Source organism: Sebastes umbrosus, chromosome 5, assembly GCF_015220745.1.
Source record: "Sebastes umbrosus isolate fSebUmb1 chromosome 5, fSebUmb1.pri, whole genome shotgun sequence".
NCBI lineage: Eukaryota > Metazoa > Chordata > Actinopteri > Perciformes > Sebastidae > Sebastes > Sebastes umbrosus.
This window is the reverse complement of record NC_051273.1, coordinates 7,749,525-7,761,914: the sequence shown is the minus strand read 5'-3', so window position 1 is coordinate 7,761,914 and position 12,390 is coordinate 7,749,525. Positions and strand designations below refer to the sequence as shown.

At 40.7% G+C, this 12,390-nt stretch overlaps 1 protein-coding gene across 6 annotated transcripts in view; it reads left to right on the top strand.

The window, feature by feature from the left end:
• ttc22 (tetratricopeptide repeat domain 22) overlaps positions 1-11,959 on the top strand; it is a 49,648-nt gene extending 37,689 nt beyond the window's left edge. For 5 of the 6 annotated variants that reach the window (XM_037770421.1, XM_037770416.1, XM_037770419.1 and 2 more), the window contains 9 exons: positions 2-204; positions 5,414-5,703; positions 7,470-7,770; positions 7,995-8,050; positions 8,129-8,244; positions 8,974-9,092; positions 9,818-9,979; positions 10,607-10,759; positions 10,838-11,959. In XM_037770421.1, the coding sequence (XP_037626349.1) occupies positions 5,441-5,703; positions 7,470-7,770; positions 7,995-8,050; positions 8,129-8,244; positions 8,974-9,092; positions 9,818-9,979; positions 10,607-10,759; positions 10,838-11,374 (1,707 nt within the window). In that variant the 5' untranslated portion in view covers positions 2-204; positions 5,414-5,440 and the 3' untranslated portion in view covers positions 11,375-11,959. Of the gene's footprint in view, position 1; positions 205-5,251; positions 5,319-5,413; positions 5,704-7,469; positions 7,771-7,994; positions 8,051-8,128; positions 8,245-8,973; positions 9,093-9,817; positions 9,980-10,606; positions 10,760-10,837 lie in introns of all 6 variants that reach the window. The other variant, XM_037770417.1, reaches the window with a different exon arrangement.
• The last annotated feature ends 431 nt before the right edge of the window (positions 11,960-12,390 follow it).

Below are 12,390 nucleotides of genomic sequence, written 5' to 3'. Positions count from 1 at the left end.
GAGTGCAGTGTGTGTCCGGTGTCTGAGCGCTGCAGGCCGGTGATGTGTCTGTCTGGTTGGAGATCCAGCTACGCGGAGCTACATTGCGCAGATTCCACCTGCATGATGACAGCGAGCAGCAGCCGCAGAGTGGGAGAGGAGAGGAGAGGAGAGGAGTTCCCAGACTGTCAGCTCAGCTGCATTTACATCATCACAGAGCTTCCGGTACGACTTTCAAAAATAAAACACGCTTAAAGGAACACGTTGGAGTATTGTGAACTACCAAAATAAAATGAATGATTGAACTGAACAGTTTACTATACTTAAAAGCTGAAGTAGGCAGGTTTGAAGCAAATATGATTAAAAAAAGTAGGCTAATAAGTAAAAGTAGCAAAACCACAGTGTAGAAATACTCTGTCCTAGGAGTAAAAGTCATGCATTCAAAATGTTACTTAAGTAATTAGCATCAAAGTAGATTACCAAAAGTATGTAGCTGTATGGTATCGCCAGATTCTTGCCAATACACAGCCCTAACTCACCCTGTGGCTCTACATGACAACTCTCTCCCAGCCTACACAGACTCACTCAGTCCAGGCAATTTTTTCCTCAACAGGCCTGGACCTCCTCATGTGGAACCAGGAGCACTGTGGCACTTTCGGGGCAATGGAGATTAAATGTTGCCAGTTAGAAAGTTCAATTAGATGTGTGGTAATTTTCCCCCCTTAACATTTTCTTTATGGGAAAATTGCTTGCTTATGGGAAAGCATTGTAAAATTTGCTAACAAATCTATATCTGGAGATTGTTGTATCCACAAGTGCTAAGTAACAAAGACACATGGCGAACAGCATCCCACTTTTTATGCACAATGGAATAGAAGTAAATGAAAAAAAGAGATGAAACAAATCATAAAAATAAATAACATTAGTCATAGTTTTTGCTAAATTTGCTCTGCGAAGATTGCCTGAAAATGTTGCGTGCTAACTAGGGCTGACCCGAATACTTCGAAGCTTCGACCGTTGCCATGGTATTCGACCCCCAAATCACTATTCAAATGTTTCGTTTTTATTTTTATTTTTTTAATTTTTCATATATAAGTATATACTGTAGTAATAATGTATAAATCCCAAAATAGCCCATGAAATAAGGAATTATCCCACAACATTATATATTATTCATTTTCAACATTAATTATTATTACTTATTCTCAGAAGGATATCGCTGTTTGTTTGTAGAGGTGCATGTGTGTACAGTAGTGCGGCAGCGACGCTGTCCTGGCACTGAAACGGGGGAGATGAAGACCGACAGAAGAACATGTTGGCCTGCTGCGCGGAGCCGCGAAGCTTCGAATACCTTCGAATATTTCTCACCGAAGCTTCAAAGCCCAAAAAATGGTATTTGGTAGAGCCCTAGTTCTAACATATAAATGCCCGTTACACACAGAGACGGTACAAAGAGATATTCTGTTGTGTAATCTGCAGTCAGAGAAGGCCTCTGGAGAGCTGAAGAGTTGGTTTTTGCTGCAAACACTCACTCAGGCTGCCAGAGAGAAGCTGACTAAGAATGGAAATACAGTTAACAGTGATGAGGTGGCTTAGAAAGGCAGAGGGCTTTCAGCTCCACGCACTAATTACATGTATAAGTGTGTCTCAGGGGAATAAGAGATGAAGGGGAAGTCTGCAGTGAAAAGGGAGATGGACATCTGCATTGAATAACAATACGTTTAAAAGCAGGATTCAGGATCTGAAGTGGATTAGGACTGTCTCACTCTTTGTGATATGGCAGGAGAACTATTGAGCCTGGATACCAGAATGAGGCTTCAGTTTGAGCTGGAGAATATAATACATAATCATTAAATCCCTCTATTCTTAATAATCAAAGGCATTAATAACTGAGGAGAGCTCAGTTTTAGAGAGAAGGTATAAAGTCTGGATTAATAAGGCTTTCCTGTGATCCTGTGATCCTTTTGTATTCAGTGTCACATCTCGTGAGGGGCCCCAAATTTCCCGACTATGCTCCTGTCAATGTAAATGTAACGTCTCTGCAGAGAAGGATTTCAAAGAACTTTGATGCTGCCAGGTTGGCATCTTTGTTCACGTTCATACTGTTCACAATATACCAGGCAGCCTTTACATTCTCATCCCTGACTGTCTGTATATTACTCTTCATCAGCTATATACTGCCCTTTGTGCCAGAAATTAAGACGGACACCAAAACAATTAAGTAGGTTAACAAGGGGTTAGTTTAAAAGACCTTTATCAGTATGTGGGACACGTATCCTAATCCCACGTTACAGGGGAGTACTGCTAAAGCTACAGGGATTATTAGGGGTTAACATCTTTCCCTTAATACCTTTGTTTTGTCTCTTGGCTGCTGGGATGTAAACTCCATCACCTAAACTGCAGGTTTTATGAGCAAAATGCTGTTTAAATGTGGCTCGGAGGGTGCACAGCTACACCAACAAGCATCTGTCATCATTATGTTACCATGCAATCAGCCCGGTATCCATGATGGCCACCATGGCAACGGTTGTCGAGAGGAGAACATTTTCAGATTTCTGTACACCCACATGGTACAAATGGAAAAGGCTGCCCACGAGGAGGCAAATCTGCAGTGCTAAATGCACATTACACAACACACTCTGACAGTAAGTGTCGAGATGGCATAGGTGGTTCAGTCCTGTTCAAACCTGACTGAGGCATTTGTGTGGGTTTGCTGCTCCAGGGTATCCAGTTTCTAACCACATCATAAAAAAACCTGCATGTTTGGTATTAGAAGTACTCCTCTGATTGACCTGTGATCTGTTCCTGCAAACTGCTTACTTTTCAGACAGGACTGCTGTTTTCTACTGAAGTGTTCAGAAAGCCTGAGCCTCCTCCATCATTGAGTAACAGTTTGATTAATCTACCATCATCCCGCCCCTATCCCTCCAACCTGTGCCCCTGGCTGTCGTACTCAGGACTGTGATGAACGGATATTGGTCTTTTAAAATCCCCCTCCAATCAAAAATGCTTTTTTCCTTATTGTTACGTTATTTTGATGTTTGACCTTGACTGTGCAGAACGATGTATAGTATGTGCAGGTTTTGACACAAATGCATTTATCTGCTGAAAAGGGAAGGTTTCTGTGTGCTCGCCTAAAATATCAGTTTAAGACCAGGACGAATGATGATGCTTTTGTGACCAGTTTGGAAGTCAATCATGGCCCAGTATGCAACTTACACAAGTGTGATGTGGAAATTTAAAACCTCCATGCAGTGAGCATAATTTGTAACTGTTGCAGGGTTAATGTTGTTTTTTTTTGCTTTCCCAGTCGGGCAAGTGGGTCAGAAATCTACTTGCACCAAGTCAATTTTTACTTGCCCCTATACAAATTGTTATTTATCAGCGGTTATTGAATAACTCTTAGCTGCCATGCAAGCAAGATGCTATCGGCTCTTGTTATGGCACTCCAATGACGTTTTTCAGAAACTTGACGTGCCTTTGAAAAAGTCGCTGTTTTATCTGCCTTGCTCACAAACTTGCGACGAACTGAACGATACATAGTTGGAGTTCCTCCCACATCTTCTAATACCACCAAACTAAACTCCTGTTTCCAGGTTAATTGAAATGCTCGCTTGCGCTTCAGCTCATAAACTTTGTCTTTACCCGCCATCATTTTCTTGCGAGTGCCCAAACGATATTGCGCATGTGCAGCTCTCAACAGAGATGAGAAGGATGGTTCAATCCTTAGCTAATTACATTATCAGCTCCGGAAAAAACAATGTGTTTAATTCTTTTATCCGATTAGACAGGAGAGTTGATAGATTGGTGTTTTACTTGCCCCGGGCAATCGGGCAATCCTTATTGTTGAGCTCTGTATTGTATTGAATCACTTTCATTATTTAACTATGTTTGTAGCATTGTTTGTGACTGATTAATACTGTGTATATGCTGACTGGAGAATGTTTTTCATTGTATGGAAATGCACTGTTTGCATATGATAATACATCCCTGGAGTCTTTGAATATGGACTAACAGTACTTCCTGGGACTTACCTCTTTGAACTATTATATTGGTTTTGTTATTCCTAAGTTGCACTTACTGTTATCCTCCTGAGTCCTGGACTTTTTATTGTGTAATTGATTTGTTTCCTCCTATAGCTGTTATTGCACCCCAGCTGTCAGACGAGGGCTGATCTCTCTTTGAATTATCTCTTCGGCCGTCTCTGCGGAGGCTTTGTGGAGTTTCTCCCCTGTCTTGTTAGAGAGCTTGCACTTGCTTGAGAACCACTTGTGATGTGGGCCTGTAAAGCCCATCGAATCATTGCATGTGATAGTGGGTTTAAAATACTTCTCCCTTTTGTTCCACTGGTTTATTATAATGCAAGGTTACCCTCTAGTGGAAGAGTTTAGATTTGTATGCAAAAGCGTTCTGAAACAAAAATGTGCTCAACATGTTTTTTTCCAAGATAGTATTGTGACCTGCAGGATAACGAGGATTCACAGTCAAAGTCTTCTTTTGTTGAACTAGTATCTGCATATCTAATTTAGGTGTTTATATGTTCTGTCAACAGCTCAGCATACAGCTGCATGTTGTTTTTCTTTAAGATTAGATGAGATCAGGTTCAACTTTACAAGAATTGAGACAACGAAATGCAGTTTAGCATCTAACCAGAAGTGTAAAAAGCAGTAAAGTGCAGAGTAATACATATGTTCAGTGGTAATAAATATAATATATAATAAGGGGTAGTTAAGAATATGTTTAGATATGTACAGTATAAACAGTATTAACAGAACAGTGTGCTATGATATTAAAGATGTGCAACTGACCCATATTTATGAATGAAATGAGGTAATTTAAAGTAGTAACGTTTCCTTCAGTGCTTCACCAGTCACACTGATCCTGATGGTTCACATTCTTAGGTTGCCTACAGCTGACACAGGAAGGGGGATAACTGAAACATTCATCAAAACAAGACCTCAAACACATTTTTACAAAACTCAAGACATAAATAATATCATCGTGTCAGAACAAACTTTAAGGAATGTCAGCTGGTACTTGTGTAAAAGAGCCAGATAAGAAAATAATGACAAATAGCAAAATCAAGTGATGAAAGAAAAATGAAGAAAGATGATGATTGAGATTTTTGGATTAGAATCAAAAGGGGGAATTGATACAAAAAAGTGTTTGGGAAGAGTATGTATTTGTACACTTTCTCCCCCGTAGCCTACATTAGCTATTCCACTCCCTTGTCACTTCCGAGCCTAACCTGTTCAACCTGTCTGCACAAGAGTGAGCTGACAAGCGCGGCTGGGTGAATTTTGTCTCAGTAGGTCGAACTGTAGACTGAGGAGGGCGAGGTATGTTCTTCTAAATCTAAATAGAGATCTAAATATATATCAACATATATGAAAGCAGTATTTTTATTGTATTTCTTGTCTTTTTTTTTAAACAGTAGGTGGAGAAGGAAGAGCAGGAGGCCATGGAGGAAGACGGCACAGACGACATCGAGTCTCTCATGGAGAACATGGACTACATCCCCGGCCACTTTCACCTGGACCTCAACCTCAACTGTGATCCCATTGGGCCTGTGAAGCTGAGACTCAGGGACACTTACCTGAAGCAGGAGAGTCTGCAAGGAGAGCTAGAGGCTGAAGCCGGATATCTACAGTACGCTGTCCGAAATCTGCTCGGCCTGCTGGCGTTTCACCTGGAACACTTGGACACAGCTGAGGAAATATTCAGGTGATGATACACTGTTGTTTATGGGGTTAGGGTTAGGGTTACTAAGCAAGAGGCCTCATTTTGAGACTGTGGTTACATGATTTCACAAGAGATCTGTAGCACTCTTAACAACAGAAACACCGCACAGGTTGACATGTATCTTACTACATATACTTAACCTCTGTGAGCTAACCAAGAACCACCACACTTACGCACCAGTAGAAAAAGCAGCACAAAAACACAACCTGACTTTCTACTAACTATAGTAGAAAATTTACAAAAATCAAGACCATAAATTCACAGTAATCTTATGCACTAGTTGACAAATTGTGTGAATGGCTGGGCCAAAAATGGAGGATGCTACATTACAAATATACTGTTAACATGACCGCAGTCACACACACAAATGGCTTGTTTGGCTTTGACAAATCAACAAGCATGATCATAAATATGAGTTGCTCTAGTAGGATTAACACTTTAATATCTTTATTTTATTTTGCTGCTCTCTGCAGATATAAGACTTAACCTACTACTCTAATTACACTCATCTTTACTATGAGTATTGGGGCAGTAGGTTAAGTCTGTAATGTTTACCTTTTTTTACATTTCGGAGCTGGTGTGTATCGTACTTCTTTTTTTCTATTCTGATGCTTCATATTGTAAAGATGCTCATAAAGTATGTATGATACTATTTAAGTTGTATTTTACTTCTTTTATATAAACTATGAATCTTATTATGAAGGGCTGTGCAATGAATCAAATTTCAATTATGATTTTGGCTTCCAACAATTATGAAAACAAGATAATCGACATAAAATGATTATTGTGCCACATTACGTTTTGCAATGACGCCCTTGTTTTGTCTTGTGTTATAAATCCAGTGTACTCTTGTCCTTTACAGCGGTGCACTTTCACCCAGCTCGGCAAATCAGGGACAGCCGCTCGGGATTGTCAACCAAAGTTCTTTATAGATCTAGCCTCTTAATTTTGCTCTCAAAGTGCATCAGATTGATGCATTTAAATATAAAATGTAGGCTACAAAATGTTCTTTCTAAAAGCATTATGTTTCCAAAGTCAGTGAGTAATCGTGTTAAATAATCGTGATCTCAATATTGACCCAAATAATCGTGATTTTGATTTTCGCCATAATCAAGCAGCCCTATTATTCTGATGACACTTCAAGTTTAATCTAATACAGTAACACTGATTTCCTTATTCCTGAGTTCAATTATACTGCATTAAGACACCACTTAACAAGGGTCTACAGCCATGCTAGCAGCTCTGTGAGGCTATAATTAAGCACAGCGGTGGTTTCAGCTAAATGCTAATGTCAGCATGATAATATGCTCACAATGAGTTAGCAATTAGTTAGGCATGCTATCATTAACGTTCGCGAACTAGCACAAAACACAAAGTACAGCTGAGGTTGATGGGAATGTAGTTTTGCAGGTATTTAATCATAAACCAAAGTACGGGACAAAATGTTTCCCTTAAGATCTTTTTTTTGTAATTACTAAAGTTATCACAATTCATCCTGATAGGGCTATGAATGTGTGGAAATTCATCCGATAGTTGTCAAAACATTTCAATAAAGACAAAAAATGTCAACTAGAGGAAAAAGTCCTCTGTGGACCATGGAAGTTTTTTAAAAATTTCATGGCAATCCAATATTATTTTTGTCAAAATGAGAATGAAACATCATGAAATATTTTTAAATCACTTCCAATGTTCAAGACGTTTTATGGAGGGATCTTTTTCTAACCGCACTCTCTCTGTGTCCTTTTCAGAGGCATTTGTAAAGAAGACCCTGGTAACCTCAATGCCTGGGCCAACTTGGGCCAAGTGTACGACAAGCTGGGGAGAGAGCTGGATGCAGCGGACTGTGTGGAGAAAGTGTCCGACCTTATGGGAGTAGACGCTGGAGAGGCCTCTCAGGAAGAGACCAGGCTCATGGCGGCTCGCTGCCTGGCTGAGCAGGCCTATGTTTACCCCTACGATGTGGAGCTGGACAGTGAGGACGACCTGAGAGACAGGCTGACGGCAGCGTTGACACTTTACAACAGAGCCCTGGACTATGGGGGGCATCTGGTGAGATCCACACACTGTAATACTATACATAATACACATACATATGCCTTTACGTTACTATTTTTCATTCAAGACAAGTGCAAAATGTTGTAAATTTGGGTGGAATAGCAATTAAACAATGCTGCAGGCATGCACCTGAAGAGTTAAACATTTATTCATACATAATAAATGTCATTTTATGTCTAACTGAAGACTATTAGTAAAGAATATTGTTGTTTTTCCAGATACCAATAGAGGAAAAACGAAGTTGGTATTTTAAAATGGCAACCATCTATATAAGGTACAAAACAAACTCATCAAAAGATAACAACTACACCACTTAATGTCTAATTTGTATTAAGTAATTTTCTCCCTGCAGACTGGACGACATAGTAAAGACCAAAGAGGACTCTGAATACTCCAGACTCTCTCACTACAATAAGGGACTGAAGCTTCTCAAAGAAACACTAGAATCGGAGAAAACACAACACAAAGGTAAACGCAGTAGGTTTCTCTATGAGTACTTCTGCTCTGTTGTACTTCTAGAGGCATTATGTTGAATGTGCATTGCAGCACATTGTAGGTAGTATTTGATATTTGGTTTAAAGGTCTTAGTGATACAATTTGTATATAGATGAATAAATGAAAAAGTAATACATCCACAGAGCCTTCAGAAAGGTGCAGAATAAAAGTAGGTCTTTTCCTAAGAAAAATGATTTTGATTGTGAAGTAATCATTTTAAAAAAATGTTGGCGGGTCCAAAATTAATGTTTTGTTTATCTCTGTGGAAGATATCTGGCATTTGGTTCCCACTTCCAACAAGGCTTGTGAGCCAATAGTCTGATGACGTTGGTATCATGTGGTATCTCTGTGTCGTCAGCGATCAAGTTGTCAGTTAGTGTGGGAAAAAAATTACTGAGTTTGGCGGCTAGTGCCTGGCAACCACTTGTCGTGAAGTGAATGCAACGGAACGGGGGAGGGAGAATGTGACATCCAGTGGCTGAATGTTATCGATGTTATCAATAACACCTTTAAGTGCTGCAATCTTTTGGGTTTTCTGTAGTTCGTACTGTACATTGCAATCCATGCAAAGGACCGTTGACTATTGTAGAGAACTTTGTTTCAGTCATAACATTGACAATTTTATGTTACATACAGTAGTTACAATAATTTCTTCAACCTAGAGGGAGTTGAACAATGAATGATTCTGCTCTCTCCCCTCAGCTTTAGCCTGGTGTTTTGTTGGCATCATGTTGGAGAGGAAGGAAGAGTTCTCCACTGTGCCCATGTCTGTTCACGACTGTGGCTACTCAGCCTCTGATCCTCTATCCTGCTTTGGAACTGTAAGTTAACACACACATTTAGATCTCTCACCAAATATCAGGCAAGCTAGGATAAAAAACAAGTGAGGACTATTTTACTTAGGCCTAGTTGTTAAATCTGATAAACTTTTTCCTCTTCCTCTTCTTCTTCAAATTTGACACAAACGTCCACTTGGACTCAAGGATGAACTGATTAGATTTTTGTGGACAAAGGTCAAAGGTCATTGTGACCTCACAAAACACGTTTTTGGCCATAACTCAAGAATTAATTTGCTAATTATGACAATTTCACACAAAAGTCTAACAGGATAAAATGATGAAGTGATGACATTTTGGACAGACATGGATTTAAACTGCAACTTGACTGGTTGTTGGAGACATACAACCGTGAGGCGGTAATACTAGTTGTTTATGTAATTTCTGAAAGTTACTACATCTGTTGCACTCATGCTCCTCTTCTGTAAGGAATTGGTTGGTGTGTGCAGATGTGGTTAAAATTCCATTTAAAAAAATCAAAATGTCCCATACACTATCACCGATTTTTGGACAATCCCCCACCCCTCTCAACAAATAAGTGTCCTTCCCGTGTTTAACTGTCTATCCCCATTAACAACCTGTTTCAAATGGAAATACATAAAGTTACAGAGGTAAGATCTGCTTTAATCATGAGGTCAAGTGACTTAATTTAATATGTTTATATTTCTATATTTTACCATAACATACAATATAACTGTCTGTGTCCTCAGGCCATAAACTTGGCCAGTGGTGATGCGTTCACCCTGAACCTTCTGGCCAAGATCTTCTTTCTGTTGGGCAAACATGAGATGGCCACAGGGATCTGCAACATGGCTCTAAACGTGCTCCCAGACCCAGAGCTCAACTGGCAGGCGTACTGCACCCGTGCCAAGGTACTGCAGCAGATCAAGTCAAAATTCAGTCAATTACCATGTGAAAGTACCCGGATCTAACGGCGATCTTGCGCATCCATTGGGCCCATGGAGCAGGCGCAGTAGCATCCACTCGGTCACATGGCCCGGTCACGGTGTCCTCACGGCTTGCTAACTCCGCCTCCTAGCCCTCGCTCCAGCCTCGGTCTGGCTCTCATTCACACGGACAGAGGAAGGGAAATGACTCCGTATTCGGCTATTAGAGCATTTTACAACTTTAAGGACTTAATGTTTTAAATAAGGGCTATTCAAGTGTTCATGCTGGGAAGTTGATTTACCTAAAAAAAATTATCCGCTGAGTTACAGACGTCTCTTTCCCAATGTAAGTCTATGTGATAAAGCCTTTTTTGGGCCGAATGGCATCACGTGACGGACACAGTAGTTGTAGTATCGCCGTTTGGCCACTAGGTAAATTGGGATCAACGACCGGCGCTCTTCCTGAGGGCTTGATATTGTGGCACCGATTGTTTCCCCTCCAGTGGGCGTGGTTTTCAGATTATGACACGTTGCGCTTTGTCTCTATTTGATAAAATAAGATGTTAATAAAAAGGTGTATAGTACAAGTATTTATATATGTTTTCCTTTTAGATCAATATGATGCTCTACATTAGCGACCTGGAGAAGGTAAAACATTGTCAAGGTGGAGTCCCGGACCGACAGAAGCTAACTGAGGCCAGAAAAGACTTGGACAAGGTCCTGACTGTGCGTCAGTGTCTGCGGACTCACCTGGAGATGGCACAGGTAAAGACACAAACTACTAATGAGCAACGTGAATGGATTTGCTACAACAGGGTTTTCACATTGATGTTTTCCCTTTAGGTTTTCTACTACATGGGTGTCGATGCACTCCAGGAGAGTCTTTTGGTGGACGAGGGGGCAGTGAACAGCGCATTGGTGAGTCTGTCCCACGCCCTGCAGTTTGAGCAGGGTGACAGCCTGCCGGACCTCCACGTGCTCAGAGGACGCTGCCTCCTGCTGAAGGGCGAGGACCAGAACGCTGCAGAGTGCTTTAAACGGGCGGTGGAGTTAGAGAGACCAGGGAGCTCGAACACCACCGCCCTGCGCTGCCTCCTACACGCCCTCCTGACTGTGTTCATGCAGGGAGGACCTGACCCGAGCCTCGCCATCACCCAGCTGGAGCTGTGGGTGCAAAAGGCAGAGGAGAGGTACCCTGAGGACATCGTGAAGTCCGAGCTAAGGTGCCTTTACAGGACTCACACAGAAGAGGTCACAGAGTTATCCAGGGCTCTGATCAAGACAGGCAGACTGGACCTAGTGAGGAGGCTACTGAAAACGGTGGTGCCTAAAAAACAGGTTAAGAAGAGACCAAAACCTAGGACTCTCTCCTTTACATGAAGCAAATATGTGACTTTAATAGACATACAGGCACATGACCCAACCAGACCAGACATGCAGTAATTAATTAACTTCTTGACAGCATTTCACAGGTGAAAAATGAACAGTAGCGGTACACTGTAATTAAGCTAACTTTACTTAAAGTGTACATGCTTTTAAAATGTTTATTCTATTATTAAGTTTAGAAAAAGTTGGATCTACAGAGTAACCTACAGTTACAGTGTTACAGCACAGAAGGGTATTCCTTTTAAGCTTGCTTTACGATGGAAAATATATTATGATATTTGTTTTTGTATAAAATGAGATGGCCATGGCCTGGGTGTATTTATAATAAAATGGCTGTGGTCAGGATGCCCTGTTGGCTCTTCGACAGTGGGAACATAAATGGCAAATGACTGGTGTCCAACACAAGTGGTGTTATTGCTGCTTATTTATATTTAAATCATGTCACACTACCTCTCCTTCAGTGGGATGTTTCAATGCTCTACCACTGATGACCAGCAGGTGTGGGTATACACCATTAAGATGTTACCTGGATTATGAAAGGTCCTGTTTTTGTCTATGAATAAAAGACTAGTTTTTGAATCTCTTGGTATGTGATCTTTGGTCTTGATTGCCAGACAGGTGACAAATTGAATACAAAATTGGAATGATTTAATACAGGGCACCAGGGATCACTGAATGGTTTTCACCAGATCTTAGCCACAACGACAGACGTCACAATAAGGCTTCCAGCTTAATGACGCTTAATGATGGAATGTCCTCCTCTAAACACAAATACAGACAGCCTGAGTCATTGGCAGAGTTACTTGGGCTCTTTATTTATTTGCTACACTCACATTTTATAGTAACGAAAAAGTAGCTGCAAGATGAATCAAAGTCCCATTCTGGCAAATTCACTTCAAACCATCTTAATATCATATTAGGTGTAGCGGTGTTTACTTGCGATATACCAGTATTGACGATAACCGTGATATTTAAGAATTAAATATTGATATCAAGTCAATAACACACAT